Source organism: Acanthaster planci, linkage group LG11 (assembly GCF_054643075.1).
Source record: "Acanthaster planci isolate LZ-2023a linkage group LG11, COTS_SCS, whole genome shotgun sequence".
In the NCBI taxonomy this organism is placed as follows: Eukaryota; Metazoa; Echinodermata; class Asteroidea; order Valvatida; family Acanthasteridae; genus Acanthaster; species Acanthaster planci.
This window is the reverse complement of record NC_141787.1, coordinates 14,833,313-14,851,691: the sequence shown is the minus strand read 5'-3', so window position 1 is coordinate 14,851,691 and position 18,379 is coordinate 14,833,313. Positions and strand designations below refer to the sequence as shown.

Below are 18,379 nucleotides of genomic sequence, written 5' to 3'. Positions count from 1 at the left end.
ATCTTTAAAAATCTCCAAACAATACAGAAGATGAAAAGTCGCATAAGAAGAACCTGAACGGCCCACCGCGGTCCAAACCAGTCATTGGTGGTTCCAACCAGTCACCGGTCATTGGCGATCCAAACCAGCCTCGTTGGTGGTCCCAACCGGTTATCGTTGGTGGTCCCAACTGGTTCAAAGTGAGTTCCGAACACGTGGGCGGTTCAAACTTAATACACTTCAGTTCTACGTGAGCAAAGTATTGAGAGGCTGATTTTTTTGGGGGGGGGGGGAGGTATGGATTCTTTCACAAACACCAAGAAACAAAACTGACAGTTTCACCACAGTACAGTGCACTTCGTTTCAAGCCGTTTCTTGTGCAATTTATTCCCGCGGCTAATTCGATACTCTACACATTAGTAGGCCCTTAAAACATGAGTCATGGGGCACCCACAATTTCTTACTTTTAGAAAAAAGAGGACTGTTTCCAAGGCATACGGATGATCATTCGAAATAATGAGACAATTCTGTTTTCATACAGTGAGCTTAGTACCAACTAGTAGAGTGGCACTTTTAGCCATGATCCCGTTTCAAAAATGCAATTGGTTGTTGGCAGAATTATCGCCAAATCATTGACAAAGACTGACAAATCGCAGAAAAAAGATTGGCAATCACACTGAAGTTTAGTGAAGCTGTTAGCACGTAAACTCTTTTCTCCAGTGATGAAGTATGTAACGATTTTAACGATAAGATACATCAGTGCACACAACAAAATTAAAATATTAGACTATTGACTGGAATATATAAGAGCATCTTATACATTTCAAACAAAAATGTGACAATTTTTTTTAAAACAAAACCGCCGCTCACCATGCAAGTACTTAATCTTGCATTGTTGGGGACCAAAGATTTGGTGTTGACATAAAAACTACAACATGGAATTATAACAAGTAAGAAAATAATTGATTTTGTCTACATGGTACCGAGTAAACAAAACTAATTAAAATTGCAATAATTTTTTCGTTATTAAGCCAAGAACTATATATGATTGTTACAAACATTCTTAACAGCATTATGTATGTGTGTGATTGCACCCTACTAAATAGACCACAGTAAAAAAAATTGTTTCGTGTCTATAATTGCATTAAAATTTCGAAAACTAGTTTAACTTAATACATGTACATTGTGGAAGATATCAAAAACGAAAATTTAAATGTGTTGTTTATTTGGTTATCAAAAGTCTCAGTAGTTTACATCCATTTCTATGCATAAGTGAGACAACAGAACCCAAGCAGGCTCTTTGAGTTATGCAAAAAAGTTGAAAAAAGAGAGCAAATACAAATACTGTGACACTCGATTCCACGAAACGTGAATCACGTCCTCTCACTCAGATATTAGCAACACTTACCATAAATAAATCAGAGTATATATTATTGCAGAACTGTACAAAGTGACAGTGATGTAGTCGAGTACTTTTGGAGAACCAAGTTCTCTACCAAATATTTAACTAGTTATGAGGGAACAACGGTTAAGTACATCGGCATTTGATTGTACATGCATAAAGGTAAGATTACAAAGCAACATAATGACTTCAGACCATCACTGTTTGATTAAGATTAAGTTTTTAGGACAAAAGTACTCGGAAAGTACTCGGCTGAGTACTTTCTGAGTACTTTTCTCCTTAAAACTTAAATTTGACACAACTGGGAGTGTCTGAAGTCTGACATTTATTTTGTAATCTTACCTTTGCACATTTACCATCAAATGCCTGTGCACTCTGGCTTTATTCCCTCTTACCCAGTTCAGTATTTTGCGGAAAACGTCGGTACTCGGAAAGTACTCGACTACTACACTGCAAAGTGAAATAGAATGTGCCAATGTAACATTTCTAATAGTTTCACAGTACAAAATCTCAGCAGTACTTTTGCAAAAATAAGCTTAAAATCGAGTACATATATATAACGGTTAGTAGAAGTAAAAAAACGGGTAAGACAAACCCTGTGAATACTGGATACAAATAAAGCAATTAAACTTATCTGTTGTTCTTAAGGTGCTGTTAACTCAAAGTCAATCTAATACACGTGTAAGGCTGCAGGCATGGCATACATAGTGTGGACCTCTACACAAAAGAAGTCCGCGTAATGTAGGGTATGATGGTGTTGTGTGTACAAAAACATCTATACCAAAACCTGCGTTTAAAAGATTGTCTTTTGATGTTATTATGCGTTTTGTGATCAAATGATCTTTCTTTTAGGTAACAGTTTTGCCAGCTGATGATCAAGAGGCTTAAAACTTTGGAATTTTAAAAAGGCAAACCTTAATGGATTCAGATTCGTTTTACTGCATACTTTGACCACCAAAAAAAAATTGAGATCAGCAATGCGACTGTAACAAATCACATATAGGTTGGATAAACTTTACATGGGCATAAATCCCGGGGGGATGGGTTACATATCCCGGGGGTGGGGGTACGACATTGGTTTACCCTCCTGTTCGCTGATGAGAAACAAAAGAACGTGTATTTTGAGGTTATATAGATATAATTTTGCTGTTGGAAGCAACAGCAAAATTTGGAGGACAAAAGATACAAGCCCAACTATACTTGGGACCAGCCCAACTCACTTGGGCCGTGGCCACAGTTGGGGTGTAACACCCTCCCAGTGTAATGTGATCCATGCCACATCCAGCCACACCCTTAGCAGCATGTATTAACAACTTTGTATTTGAACACACTTTTTTGTTGGCGGTGGGGATTTATCTTTTGCAGTGAAATTATATGTAATTTTACAAGCACACTTCTATACTAGAGACTGGTATGTACATAGGTCTCACACTGTTAACTAAGGAACACAGAGTTTGCATGTTAAACTAACATCTTGATTAAGTACAATAGTTACCTTAGTCATATGGCTTTTATAGATTAAGATGTGTGCAGTGATTTCAGGGTATTCATGCCACCAAATTTCTGAGCAAAAAAATTCACAATGCCTTTATGATTTTTAAAAAAGACAGAAATGGATATTATTGTAAACCCTCGCAAATATACAGAATATTACTGGTTGGTAATCTCCTCTCCACTTCATGCCGACATTTCCCACATTAACCTAATGTGCATCTTTAAATCGTTGGTGTAAAAGATCAGATTCCATTTGTAATGCAAAATTGTCAATGTAAAATTCTACAAGTTCAGTATAAGCCAGTATAAGCCTGATAAAAATTTTTAATAGCATTTAGAATGCAAGGTTACATTTTATTAATTTCAGGCGGCAGCTTTTTCTTAATAAGGGGTCCATTTTTTATTCAAATGGTCCTCATAATTTTTCTACTTTGGAGAAGGGTTGGTCTGTTGGAAAAAATGGGGCAAAAAATGCTTTCTCAATGAACATTCTTGAAATTATCATTTTTCTCAATTTTTTCTTGGTTGGAAATTCCTACCAAGGTCAGTGAGATAAAAGCTGTTTCATCCTTGGTTGAAGCCAAAAATAAGGGTCGGTCGGAAATGAGAACCGTGGAATTAACTATGGACGCCAATAGGCCTACCGTTGCAAGGCTGCAGTACAATGTTGATTTCACAGAATATTACAGTTGTTTAACTGGAAAAGATTTATTTTTGATCAAACCAAACCAAAAATTGAATGTTTCAAAGCAGCTAAATTCCAAAAACTTAGAGGGCAAGATAGACAGGAAATCTGAAAAAAAAATATTCATATACATGTATCAGCAAAAAAGTTTGATTTAGATTAAAACATAAAGGTGCAAGAAAATTAAAATTCATGTATTATTAATTACTACACATTGTTTTGTCACAATTCAGAGATTCATTCACTGCATTGTTACCATGGGTTAACTGGCTGTCCATAAGCAGGACAGTTTGCAGCAATAACCTTGCACCGCACTCATCTGTGCCAGAGGATCTAGTTTGTCCGTGTGAAAGTTACTGTTGTTTTCTTTCCGAGTCAGTGTGAGGACACAACAGACTGAATCTCTTATTTTCCCGGTCGAAACATGAAATTTTTCTAGCTTTACAACAACAAAAATGGATGCTCGATGGAAGGCACATCTAAATGTGCCACAAGCATCAGTTTTTAAGATAACGCCAGCGTTGAGGAAATAAATGGTGTGCATGTTGTGAGTAATATGATTCTTATAAGAAGTTCAGACTCAACAATCGGAGTTTCAAAATGGTCCATGCCACATTGAGAGACCCTGTTGCATTTTGGATTGGAAAGCTACATGTGAGAGATAGGATGCATGGATTAAGTCCTGCCACAAATTGGCCATGATGTTACTCTCACTAGACTTTATTAAAAAGTATGCACGTGAATCGAAAAAAACCAACATTAAACCTAACAGTCCTCAATCCTCCTTACAAGAGCAAGTTTCTAATTTGTTGCAGTACAAACTGATTAGATATGCGTGTTCTCATACTGAGAGCCATTTGAAGATCGAAGTGAAACACTTCCGACTGACCTTCTGTCTGCTTCCGAAAAAGAGGATGACTTGCCTACTCTGCGACCCTCCACTGAAATGGCTGAATTTCTCCTGGAAAGACTTCCACTGCCAATGCTGTGGGTAGGGGGTGTCCCGTTTTCAGCCGACATGGAGCCAAAGTCGGTGTTCTCGTACTGAGATGCATTTGAGTTGGAACGGGAGGACCGGAGCGAAATGTGACCGAAAGACGCTCTCCTGTCTACCTCGGCAAATGAGGGGGATACGCCGAGTCTACCAGCGTCCAGGGAAATGCCTGAGTTCCTTTCTGAGAAGCTTCCTGGTGGTGTGCCAATCTGCATGGGCATGGATTCAAAGTCAGAGTTCTCATACTGGGACCCATCTGAGCAGGGGCGCGAAGACTGGTGTGACGTGCCGTCGACAGACACTCTCCTCTCGGATCCTGCAGCGGACAGGGACTTGCCGGTTTCTGACAAAATTTGCCTCGTTACTGCGGTGGTCTCAAAGTCGGAGGCATCAGAGTTCGTGCGGGAGGACTTCAACGAGATGCTGTCCAGGGATGTGTTTGGATCGCGGGGAGGTGGAGGGGGAGCAGATTTCTTGGCCCGATGTGACTTCTTAAGGGGCGTGCCTTGCTCGATGTCCAAGCCGTTGTGGTGTCGGTTCATGCCAGGGGCGAATCGCCTTACTGCAGATCGATTGGAAGCATCTTTGGGTGCCTGCATACTACTTTTGGGAGGACTTGGCAGAGGTCTGTTAGCCACCTCTTTGAGTCTATCCCGGGCAGCTTTCTCAGTGGGCAACACAGCAAATGTCTCACCAGGACTCGGTGAGTGCAACCTCGGAGCCACAATATTCATGGGGGTTGAGTGGGATGCCGCACCAGGCTTTGAAGCTACTGCGGGCTTTGCTGTTGGACTGGGTGACTGCTTCTGAATTGGACCAGAGGGGCTGGCTTTCCGAAACGATATCGCCTTTTCAGATGCGACGATTCCCTTCACACCCAGTGAGATTGGGGCGTTCTCGACCGATTGGGCTTGTGATGTAGGTGAGTACTTGGCCTCTGAGAGGGATGACTTGCTGCTCCGTCGCTGTGACTTGCTCTCACCATCGCTGCCTCTACCGTCGCTTCCAACACCTTCCTCTTCAGAGGGTTTGCTGTTCTGACGGAAGAGCTTCAGGGAGAAATCAAACTTCTTCCGGCGGGTGACAGGTGCGAGATTCGTGGAGTGGCTGGCAGGCTTGACAGCAGCCACATTGTAACCCTGCGGCTTGTACAATTGGGATGGGAATTTGGGCTTGTCGTCGAGGAGGTCTGGATTAGACTGGGAGCGTTTCATCTGGGATATTGCTGATTTGGAAGGCTTCTCCTTTGCTGCGTTTCCCCCAGAAAGAGAAAAGGCTCCTTCTTTAGAAACATTGGAGCTGGAGTTAGTTCTCTTCCGCAGGGTTGCAAAAAATCCCTTGGATTTGCTGCGGGATCGGTGTTGGGGTTTCTTCCTTTCCGTCACTGCATCCTCAGAGCCGTCAACATCTAGAATGTCAGCTTCTGATCGAGATCTTTTCATTTTGAAAACTGGCTCAAGGTAGCCTACCTCCTCCGTTGCATCTCTCGGAGCCATGTTCTCCTTGGATTTCCCTTCACTGCCCACAATGGGAGCTGCCCGCATGTGGGCTTCTGCTTGGCTCCCTGACCCAACAGATTGTCTTTGGTTGTTGTTGTTGAAAGAATTCCGGTTGCCCTTGATATCACTGTAAGGGGTCTGGCCGGTGGCAAAAGCACCAAAATCTGTGAAAGGCGGGAAGGGTGCATGGGGGGACCCGCAGTAGGTGTTGAAATCTGGGGCGTGAGTGCCTGGAGGAGGCGGGGATGGTAGCTGACGAAAACTCACCCAGCTGGGGACCTTGGATGACCGGGCGTTGTACGTGGATAAGTCCAAGGCTCCAATGAGGGGCGAGACTACGGAGAGAGCCGACGATGAGCAGCTGCTGACCGAAGAATTCCTGAACCTGAACAAGCGATCCGCAGACATGGATCGGCGAAGGGTTCCCCGGGGACTGTTGAACAGAAAGACCTCCTGGTACTGGTGCGATCCAAGCGTCCCGTCTTTGACAGAGGAGTACCCTGGCAGATCGGAAGGAAGCCTCTTCCTGGCGCCTGCATGCCTAGGGGGCGACATGTACGCTGAGGTGGGACTCCGTGCCCCCGCTCCATGTTTGTTTATCATGTGCTGGAAGTAAGTGTGTCTGATTGGCTGATGTTGGCCGCGGAAGTCGGCCTGTACCTCAGCCGTTGTGGAGGTCCTGCCAGGCGGCTGGTATTTCCTGGGAGGAACCAGGGGCCCTGGCTCAAGGCTATGTGGGGAGCTGACAAATCCCATGTTCGGTAAGCCCGGGAAAACGCCATCCCCAGGGCTCGGGCTGATGAGGGGTGTGTTCTCGTAGCTGTTGGGCAGCAAGGACATGCCCGAATTTTGATAGGGGTTGTGGCCGAGCCGAAGCGCCATGGCTTCATACTCGGATGTGCCCTTGCTGGAGTTGCTCCTCAGCAGGTGCCGGAATTGATCCCCCGTGAGGATGTTCCCGAAACTCTCGCCACTCCGGGCCAACTGCAGCATGTCGGCCTCGGTGAATGACCTGTGACCTCTGGACCCTCTGCTCAACGGGCTGGAGGAGTTCATGGTGGTGTACGGGTCCTCACCTGGGGAGAGAGGGAGGTCACGCTGCCTTTCCAGGCTTCGGCCGTACTTCTCCAAGCTGTGCCCTCGCTCTGAGTAGGAGCGCTTAAAGCTTGAGGGCGGGCTCTTCAGCCCCTGTTGGCGTGGGGGGAGAGGGGGACCAGTCGACCTGGTGGGGCTGGCACGGATGGGGATGCCTTGGGTCTGAGTGGGTCCTGCACCAGGTAACCTCTCTGAATGCTGTCGTGCAATTTCTGAAGAAAAAAAAGACATTACAACAAAACACTGCAATATTCAAATGCTTCGAACAAACTACAATTTTCTCCATTCTAGAAATGCCCTATGAAACAACTTAAAATCTCATTTGGAAAAACGTATACGTTACAAAAAATTCATTAGTTCATGGACAAATATTTCTAAATCTGTTTATTCACCTTAAGTTTTTCACATCAATGTCAATTTCTCTTTTCAAGTAGTGTACTTTTACCTAAACGTCTTTTTTGGGTTAAGTGCACGTAACATGTTTCCAGGCAATGCAATAACATGCAAAGCAGTACTACCTTGAGCATCATCATGAGTTAGTTATTTGCAACAAGCCATGTTAGCTAGTTTTCAAAACTCATTGAGTCATTACCGGAGATGGTTGTCAGTTTCAATCACTTGAGTATCATCATGAGTTAGTTATTTGCAACAAGCCATGTTAGCTAGTTCTCAAAACCCATTGAGTCGGTTCCGGAGATGCCTGTTAGTTTTGAAAGCCTCTCAAAACTGTCAAAGTGGGTTGTTCAAATACACTCCCGACACCCACACAGTTATATGGAAGTGGAAGGTGGCTGAGTCTAATTAATTAACCAATAAAGACCATGACAAACTTATGCCACACTCATGTTCCTGAACCAATCTGGCATTGGATCTGGTGCTAGTAAAAGCTGACCATCGGACGATTGTCCGAAAATGCAGAACGTGATGGATCTTTCTATCACACACAGACTAATCTTTCAGGGTGTTTTGCACCAATCAGTTCTTTACTCTTTAAAATTTGTCAATCTTCAGTTCTTCATTTCATTACTCAAACCTTACGTTTTGTGAATACTTTTCTCTAGAAGTTCGAGGTAGCTCCAAACAATGGGAGACTTTTGAGACACTTGGTGGCGCCAAACACACCTATCTCACTAGCAGGTCTACTATTAACTGCACCATTTTGAGCATGCCCACGTTAGTTCAAATGCAACACAAACGATAGAGGACCAGTCCCGTGGGACCGGTATGTTCACTACCACCAAGTATCCAAAGCCTCTCGTACTATAGGATTTTGAAATATATGTATCCCGTAAGCCAGTTCGGTATTCCAACAGCCTATGCCAAAGTGAACGGCGTCCGAGGTTATTTGGGAATAGCGATATACTGCACACGCACAGTATCTGTCCTAGCGGCATAGTCATACGCAAATTCGCATGCAGGCTTTGTTCTTAGATGACCTCGCCTTTCTGAAATACCCAACTGGCTCACTGACGGACAGTGCGACTTGACACAAACCTTCTTGTCCTCTGTGCAGGTGATCGTACCCCGTGGTGGGCCCTCGGCTCTGGGGCACAGGAACGGGGACAGCCATGCTGGCTGAGGGCGTCCCTGTGCTCCGAACTGGTTCAGGAGGGGTGTCAGAAACGGGTCAGGGAAGGGGCAGCAAGGGAGGGGGAAGGGAAGATATGTGTTAATGACCACAGCAAGAGGTGAAATGGAGCAGTTGAAGAGGTGAAGTGCCCTGATTGCTGTGAAACTCCCCGATTTCTTTTGCATTTCTGGCACTTCTTGTTCCACTGTTGAAGTTATTTTGGGCAGCGTTCTTAGTGGGTTCCATGCATGAACCACAGAGGGCACTGCGGGATCCACATCCAAGAAGCGAGCGAGGACAGATCGTGTGAGGACACTGGTTCACACATGGTAACGGTGCACATTACTGAAAGAGTGCTGAAATTGTGCAACACTACATTTTCACGGCTCGGGATGTAGCTGGGCACATGCACGGAGCCTCAAGCATTAGGTCTTTCCCTAATTTTTGCTCACTGCAAACAACTAATTTTGAACAGGATTTATTTGGGCTTATGCCAAGCAGAGATGGTTTTATTAAGGCACAAAGCAATCAGGTGAGATACAGCCCTTTTTCAGGTTTCTTTCAATTTTGGAATTGCAAGTTTCTTTCAAAGCGATGGTGAAAAGCAGACAAGTTTTGCAGATGCTCCAAAATGTGCACATTGAGCAATAAAGCCTAACTTTTGCCATGATCCAGGGATCCCAAGACCATGTAAAGTGCACACAGTCTCAACCGTTATGAGCAGGTGATTTTCAGGCTAGAGACAAGAGTACCACAGTGATGCATGAGGTTAAATAAATCCACTTGATTCCCAAAGTATCGTAAAAAACCAAAGAACCTTCATTTGAAACTTATTTAGGATTTCATGATGTTGTGAAATGAGGCAGTCTATTGAACATGAATTAAGTGCTTTCACCTGGTTGAATTTTTTCAAAGTGCACAATGGTAACCGAAGAATCGTGAAGCACAGAGGTGATCACGTGAGCTTGCGGAGGAAGCTGTTGAGCATGCGGGTGGAACTTGAAAACCACAAATGCTTTGCACTTTTGATACCTCTCCGCTTCATATTAACGAACTTGAATAAAGCAAAGCCAGAAAAGGTTGAAGCCAGAGATGACCAAAGCCGTGTTTCGGTACTGACCTGATGCTGACCTCTGACCCAGGAGACCAAACGTGGCCAACCGCAGCCGCTCGTATTCCTTGATCACTTCTTCCTCTGTCGCCGGCTGGCTGGGGTCGATTGACCCGTCGTTCCTCTGTCGTGAAAACAGGGCGTTGGTCAAAATGAGAACAGAGATGATGCTGAACGTGCCTTAAATTTACTTAATAAACACATATCCTCAAAACTTCAGAATTGTCTAAGGTTTATTTGGAAGTATTGTTTGAAAATACTTCCAAAAAATGCTTAATACAAGTGGTGGAAATATGGTTGACTTCAGATTGACTTATTCAGGACTTGTGAGTTACGTGTGAGGACTTGACTCGGATGACTTGTACTGGGATTATGACGAACATACAAGGACTTTAGTGACTAGAGTATAGAGGTTGTACACAGCAGCCATATTCCCGGTCAGTGTTTTTGTTCCTTAGGGATACACATAAGCAGAGCTTTCGTGAATATCCCCCATAAACAAAAGCACTGACCAGGAAGATGGCTGCCGTGCATAACCTCTATATAACACTGCTATTAAGTACGAAATATGGTTCATGCCATTTTGAATGTAAACCACGAGTTACACAAAGTCATGTTTATAAACAAGGACAACAGTAGGTCCCAAGTCTTAGTTTTCCTTTTGCTTTCTATTTCTAGTAATACAAGGCATATGTCATTTGTAAAGTCCCAAGGACCCTGTTATAATGGTTCTCCACAACAGGCTTGGTGACGCTATCCTAAGCGGCCCCCCCAAACCACACCGACCTGTTCTTGCATCTCGGTGGTGAATGCATCCAGGAGGTCGTACATCCGCCCGTCTTCACCGGGGTTGGTGGCAAAGAGGTAGCGGGCCTCCCCCATGGGCGCGCTGCGGCCCGCCTCGAAGGAGAATGCCCCCGTCTCCGAGCTCTCAAAGATGCGGATGCTCTTCAGGGGCCACTGAGCAAGCACGGACCGGGTGCGCTGCAGGCAAACGAAAATGCCACCCCACCAAAAAATGAGGTTTAAGTTGCAAAAAAATGATGCTTCAGGGCTTCAGAATCAACGGAGAGAACAGAAAAAAGCTAATGGCATATAGTAGTTTGGCATTCAAGTGCCAGGACAACACGTCAGGTCTGTTGGTTGAAGTTGATAGAAGTGTATTTTTTCCCAAGGAGATTTCAGCCAAGACAACAGAACCTGACAAGTCCATTTTCCTGGTAATGATTGAATTTGGCCCCTGTTGAAGGCTTCCAAGTATGTGGGACAGCTCAATGGTTGAAAGTGCTGGTTGACTGGTTGAAAGCAGTATGCCAGAGCCTCTTAATGTATGCGTAACATGGAGAGAGCTCATGAAATCAGGCCGAAAAAGGAGTCCGTCAAAAGGTTCCAACATTAATTTCATTCTGTCCTTATCAGCTTCTGATCAGATACAAACCAAGGTCATGTGAGAACACACTCTCACAGTTTATATAACAAGCACAGAAAACGGAGAAAAAAAGTCCAACAGGATTTGCTTCTTGGGCTTCGAGCGTTACATGTCCTTTGGACACTCTGTCCGAACTCATCTGTTCATGAGTCTGGCAGTATATCAAAGAGGTAAGGAGCAACTAGGTAGGACCTACCTTGAGAGCTAACGTCAAGCCCCACTTGGAGACGTGCAGCAGGCATTTTGACCCCTTGGCGCCTATTCGTCTCATCGGATCCGACTCGTCTGGTGTCACCTCGAAGCAGTAACCTTGAATGCAAACACGGGGCGTGGAGGAAAGTGAATAACGGGGCAGAGTCTTCTTCTTGTGCAAGTTAGGCCGACAGCCCTCTCTGTTGCTACATAACACCCATAGGTGTCGCTTACCAGGGGTTGGGGAACTACGCCTTGCTGTAATTACCCCCCCCCAAAAAAAAACTCAAGGTGTAAATCATCTGAATGAGCTTTCGAAACAAAAAAGTGACCAGCTCTGTTGAACTGAATCCTGAATCAAAGTTGTAAGAACACCATTCGAGGTGAAGACCTTTATAAGAGCCCTTGCACATTGAAAATCAATAGCAATCCTCCATCCTTTTCACCTGTATAAATGACCTTACATACAGCGGAGTCGTAATAACTCATGAGACTCGAGTCCAAAAAATAAAGCCAACTTCTTTTCGGAAAAAATATTTGCACTAACTTACAGTGCCAGTTTATAAAGTTCATATCATGTGCTATTTTTATCAAGGGTAAGATGTGATATGAACACGATGTAGAAACCAAGAGGTAAATTCAAAATGCCAAAAAAGACTTCCGTCTCGTTTTCATGTACTGTATTGTGTTCAAATATTGGTGACTTGAATTGACTCAAACTAAACACTTGACTCAACTCGACTTTTTGCCTAATGACTCAACTTGAGTCACATCGTTGCAATAACTCAACTCGATTTTCAAGATGTATTTTGTATTAGATGTACTGAGCATACAGTGCTTACTAATATACGTTGCGTACGGGCAAACCGTTATATATAACTCAACTCGACTCGAGTCACAAAAGGTAGTGACTCGTTACAACTCTTGACATGTAGGTCTCCAATCTATGCCAACAGAAGCTCATCAAACGCAGTTTCAGTGTAGAAGGATGAGATAATCTTATCTTAAACAAATGAAAAGTACATGAGAGTCACTAGATCTTCCTGAGAAAAGAAAACCGAAAAACTGAAAGGCGGCAAATCTGTCTGTCTACCTGAAGGGCGGCAAATCTGCCTGTCTACCTGAAGGGCGGCAAATCTGCCTGTCTACCTGAAAGGCGGCAAATCTGCCTGTCTACCTGGGAACTCGTGTCTGAGTTTGGTCTGGATCTGCAGGTAGAAGACCCAGAGGTCCATGACGGCCTCGGAGTCCGCCATCAGCCTCAGGCTGTCCTGTGGAGTGCGCACCTCAAAGATGAAGAGCTTGCCTGCCTCATCGTGTTTCTTGTCCACGCGGTAGTGAGGCCAGAGTTTCAGCGAAGCTGTGGAAAAAAAAACAACTGTAGAAACATCATCGCTGACAAATTATACTCGAAAGATCTAGAACACAACATCATGTCTATGGGTGGAATTCTTGGCTCAGCTACAAGTGGATATCTTGAATATCGAATGCTTTTTGCACTGTAGAGCACTGACTTGACAGGCATTTAAAACTTTAAAAAATTGGGAGGTAGTTAAATCTGGCTTATTGAATTGTTCAAAAGCTGGTTACTACATGCACATTGTGAGGCGTGTCTAGAAATCATGAAAAAACACCTAGCCATTACAACAAAAAGAAACCTGCATGCTTTGGCAACAGTGCTGATCGACATGTGTCAGAAGATGACACAGCGATTCCTCTCCTTCGTCTTCAACATTCTCCAGGGGAGAAAAACTGCGTTTTTTTCTTCCCTGGTGAGCAAGTTCAGTTTCCTGAACTTTTCCCCATTTCTGGGAAGTAACCTTGGAAAATACCCTTCCTCGGAGACGAACACTAGAAAGTCCCCCGAGATGGGCACCAATCCTGTTTCAGAAAACTCCACCTCAGTCTGAACATGGCATAACGGAACCACGACAAGCACACCTTTCGTCCTTTCCTTCCTCGACCCAGATGTCTCAGATTTACCCCCCTTTTTCTGCTTTCCCTTACCCTTGGGGGTTTCAGATTCTGTTACTGATTCCTTCTCGTACGTAGACACAAACGGGCATTCCTCTCCCTCCTCCGGATCATGCCGGCGCAGCAGTACAAAGTAACCTTTCTTCCAAGCGCTGGTCTGCCGGTTCAGAAAACTCTTCTTCTTCTTCTCTGCGGAGGTGGCTTTCTTGAGCCACCCCTGGCAAACAGATCAAAATGGCATCACTGGAACAAATTACCGTAGGAGGCACATGCACATGGTTTGAGGATTATGACAATGAAGTTTTTAAAAATTTATTTTATTTATTTATATCACCAACAGCGGTTGCCCACCAGTTACAGGAATTGTTAATAAAATAAAAATGTACAGTCGAACCTCGTCAATAAGAGGTCCTACGAGCTTGGCAAATTACCTTCTTATCACAGAAACCTTGTATTATCAGGAATTAAAAGAATGAAAAACAAAGGATTGGGATCTAACATCTTCCTTGCTATAAACAGAATCTTGTATAAACAGTGCTTTTATTAAACCTAACCCTGCTAAATGCACCAGAGATAAAAAGTTGTTGCAAGTTGGTGCATTTAGCAGGCAACACAAGTCTTCTGGTGGTATGCATTCTGGTGCATTTAGCAGGCTTGGTGTTTACGCCCTAGCAACTAGTGCACCAGAATGCACTGGTGCAATCCGGTGCATTTAGCAGGGTAGCTAGTGGTACCGAGAGTGACATAAGTTAGTTCACTGCACAATGCACCAATATGAACCAGTGCATACTGGTGCATTTAGCAGGGTACCCATGTGAGGTTTGGTGCATACTGGTGCATTTAGCAGGGTACCCATGTGAGGTTTGGTGCATACTGGTGCATTTAGCAGGGTACCCATGTGAGGTTTGGTGCATACTGGTGCATTTAGCAGGGTACCCATGTGAGGTTTGGTGCATACTGGTGCATTTAGCAGGGTACCCATGTGGGGTTTGGTACATTCTGGTGCATTTAGCAGGGTACCCATGTGAGGTTTGGTGCATTCTGGTGCATTTAGCAGGGTACCCATGTGAGGTTTGGTGCATTCTGGTGCATTTAGCAGGGTACCCATGTGGGGTTTGGTACATTCTGGTGCATTTAGCAGGGTACCCATGTGAGGTTTGGTGCATTCTGGTGCATTTAGCAGGGTACCCATGTGAGGTTTGGTGCATTCTGGTGCATTTAGCAGGGTACCCATGTGAGGTTTGGTGCATACTGGTGCATTTAGCAGGGTACCCATGTGAGGTTTGGTGCATTCTGGTGCATTTAGCAGGGTACCCATGTGGGGTTTGGTGCATTCTGGTGCATTTAGCAGGGTACCCATGTGAGGTTTGGTACATTCTGGAGCATTTAGCATGGCAAATATTCCTTGGGGGTTAGGGTTAACGAGGTTCAACTGTATATACATTTACATAAAATACACTGAACTACACAAAAAACTAAACAGACGTACAACTACACATGTAAAAAATAAAACAAACACAAAATATGAAGGAGATAACGAGGCACAAAATAAGAAACTGGTTAGGTTGGAATGGTAAGACCCCTTAATATTTTTGGGAAGTAAAATCAGGAATGATTGATCTATTGTGTCTGGTGTTTACTTGATATTTCCGTGAAAACTGCAGGCAAGCACAGTCCAGGAAGTTGTATCAACTCTAATCGAAGTGCACATTTCCCCGTGACTTTAGGGCTGGGTTTTCCAAGCTGGTCAGCTGATGGTGCATGGTGCTACTTTTACTCCTTTCAGTTTCACTTTCTGGCCTTTAATTAAAACCTCCTATGCTGAAGTCACTCTTTGGGTCACTTGGTGAACACCTCAAAGAAGCACAGCTGTGTTGTGTTGTGCACTGCACCAACAGTCCCTCACAGGAATATCAGATTGCACTTTTGTGCTGCCCAACAACTGTGCTTCACTGTTTCATGTGCATCATTGTGCAGTAAACCAAATGCAGTGAAGAGGACTGCACAAAAGACCCTGGGTCATTTTGTGCTGGCAACCAACTGGGTACACACTGAACCTGTGCATGTTTGTGTTACATGTAGAAAATACATGCAAGAGAGTGACTGTTGGGCACTCGTGCATATTGTACTGTTTAACCACAGGAGGGTTTTAAAATGAGAGGCAGACATCAATATGCCCTTCAGCTGACCATGTTGACCAATCTAAATTTTGCACAAATCAATGATTACATGGAAATAAACCTTTTCGACGTTCGCAATGTATTATGAGTTTTAGATGACAAACAAGCGATCCATTTTATGCACCACCCGATGGGTGAAGTGTACCTGCAAAAATCTGCTTCCATTTTATTACATATTCCAATTCAAGCCATCCTCTTTTCATTTTTTTATAGATTTAGGATAAAGATATTCACAAACTTTGAAATTTAAAGCATGGCAGAAAGGAAAAATTCAGGGAATCCCTTTCCACAACACAAGTTTTTGTCATGGACTACGCTTTGACCAATTTGTCCAATTTGCTTCCATTCTAATGACCAATCACAGCTCAGCTTTCATTTAGGGGGGTCAAAAAAACAAAAGTATAAGATAGGAGCTGTGTTGCGATTGGTTAAGCTATCACACAGAGTACATGCTGCGGATTTTCTGTAGTGTGGATGGGCAAAATGCTCATGAATTTCACCATTTTAATGTGGGTGTAAGGTGAATAAACCTCCCCATCTAACGCTTTTGAGTCAACTCGTACCTTGGACAACTTGTACCGTGAGTTAAGATGTCTCGTACCTTCAGGTTTGCAATTCACTTAACTTTCTCACTTTTCCTTGTTCACATGTTTAAGGACAAGATTTGACAAACACATCAAGGAAACGTCTTTATAAATCTCCAGGAGAGATACAGAGCGCCACCATGATTTTCTTTTGCATATCATCCTTCCACGGGCATGAGCGCACCATCGGTTAAAGTGATGGATGTCAAACAACCCGACAGTTTACCAACTTGACTCTGGACAACTCGACCATTGAGACGCAGCCCCGTAGGCGTGGGAGACTCTAGTTTTGAGTCCAATGTTGGAGTTTGGGTCTTTATTGTAAAGATTTAAATTGTTTTTTTTTTTTAGTAGGTTTGGATCGACACACTTAGATCAACATTAAATTTTCTGGAGTCTGTGAGCCGGAATTAACTACATAAACCACTAGCTGGCAATGAGAATTTCTGTTCGCTGATGTTTACAACTTTAATTTCAAAATCTTGATTTCTGTTATATTTTAGGGGTGTACATGATTGCCATAGTTTAAACCTTAATGATCCAACTTCTTGTGGAAAACATCTAATTCTTTTTTGGGGGAGCCAGTCTGTACTTACTGATAAATGTTTACTAGTTTAATGGGTGAGCTTTCTTTATTTAATTGCAGTGTAGGTCAATCTTTTCTGTGAACAAATTTATAACCTTAAGTCAAAAATCTTGATTTCATTTCTTTAATTTTTGGGGATGTGATTGCCTGAGTTTTTTTGGGAGGGGTGGTGGTATTTAATGTTTAAACTTCTAATAAAAGAAGTTTTCTTTATTTTTTTGGTGTGTGATTGCCTGATTTTTTTTTTGGGGGGGGTGATATTTAATGGTTCAACTTGTACTTTATTATCCCAAATGTAAACGCAGCTTTACATCCGTTCAACTTTCGGACATCACTTTATAAAAAGTACAAGTTACAGCTGACATTACTTTATGAACTCAGAAGTACACTGTACATGAAAAGATAACATCACTCCATCAAACTATTGCTCATGATGACTGCAACAACAGTAAGCTCTACCCAATGTACATGTACTTGTGTCCAAGGTACGAGTTGTCTCGTACACGAAGGTACGAGTAGTCTATACTGGAGGTGCGAGTTGGCCAAGGTGCGAGTTGTCCAAGGTACGAATGGTCCAAAGTACGAGTTGTCCAAGGTACGAATTGACCTGTTTCGCATCTAACTTCCCCCAAAAGTGCCAAGAACTTAGAAGGCACGTATGAAATTTGGCTGCACAAATAGCTGTGATGGAAGAGTAAGTTGGCACAACCAAAACAGCCAAAATGTGTTTATGAGAGTTTGTACTTAGCTATTTGCAAGGTTTGTATAAACCTTTAACAGTTCTCGAAGTAGGAGCTCTGAGCGTACAGTAAACACATGTGGTACAGGAAGTGTACACTCTAGCTGACTGCCACTGTGCCAGTGAACTGTCAAAAACCGTCATATTTAACACTTCAAAATCATATGTAATTCAAATTTGACAACGTAGTATAAATATTTAGTGCTGTAACTAACTATTTATGTACTTTCTACTGCTAAATACCACTCCAAGACAACGAAAAAAAACGAAATAAAATACCCACCTTGTATATTACCTCCATCGCGCCGTCAGCCATTGCTCATCATGTTTATGTGACTCGGCCCAGCATTATTCCCTAACGTCTACAGCCAATTACGAGGCGCAGAAATAGACTCGATGGAACCAGACTATTTACAATTCCGGATCGCACGGAAGTGAGTTCGTTGACCTTGGCCTTGTTTTGGAACACAGGGATCAATGGTGTAGAGGCAATTTTGTTCATGATGACGTCAGAGATGATGACGTCAGGGGTGTATTGTAAATCGATAATTCGTATGGAATGGTATGTCGTTTTTTCTTAATTATTCTCTGTGGTTGGATAGATGGATGGATGACCTCGTAACTTGTGCTTTTTCGGAACCTCCGAACGGGCCTCCAGGGACTATACTGGAACAGTGGCCCAAATATTACCGAGGGGGGGAGGGGGAACCAGCATCATACGGGGGGGGACACCATCTTTTAAGGGTGTGTTTCTTTTGGTGATGGACTTCAAACTGTTTGTTGTCGGATTTCTATGGGACCTGATTCATTACAAAAGTTGCTATTGATTGGATTTTAATCACCGAGCTTATAGTTCTTGGTTGTTT

The 18,379-nt window shown here is 43.4% G+C and overlaps 1 protein-coding gene across 2 annotated transcripts; it reads right to left on the bottom strand.

The window, feature by feature from the left end:
- Positions 1 to 336: 336 nt before the first annotated feature.
- Positions 337 to 17,889, bottom strand: LOC110976365 (uncharacterized). Of its 2 annotated transcripts, XM_022229561.2 has the most exons (8): positions 17,797 to 17,889; positions 13,458 to 13,641; positions 12,628 to 12,810; positions 11,455 to 11,567; positions 10,616 to 10,813; positions 9,839 to 9,953; positions 8,643 to 8,747; positions 337 to 7,360 (listed from the first exon to the last, which is right to left on the bottom strand). In XM_022229561.2, exons 1-8 carry the CDS (start codon positions 17,827 to 17,829, stop codon positions 4,386 to 4,388), a joined length of 3,906 nt encoding a protein of 1,301 aa, XP_022085253.2. In that variant the 5' UTR covers positions 17,830 to 17,889; the 3' UTR covers positions 337 to 4,385. The 2 variants fall into 2 exon arrangements, with proteins under 2 accessions (XP_022085253.2, XP_022085254.2); XM_022229562.2 differs by lacking the exon at positions 8,643 to 8,747.
- Between the last annotated feature and the right edge of the window lie 490 nt (positions 17,890 to 18,379).

Excerpts from the sequence above, each read along its gene's own strand:
- LOC110976365 (XM_022229561.2), bottom strand. The coding sequence starts at position 17,829 with ATGGCTGACGGCGCGATGGAGGTAATATACAAG. Across the intron at positions 10,814-11,454 it reads GCTTGACGTTAGCTCTCAAG|CGCACCCGGTCCGTGCTTGC; the intron begins GTAGGTCCTACC and ends GTTTGCCTGCAG. Across the intron at positions 9,954-10,615 it reads CCACCGAGATGCAAGAACAG|AGGAACGACGGGTCAATCGA; the intron begins GTCGGTGTGGTT and ends TTTTCACGACAG.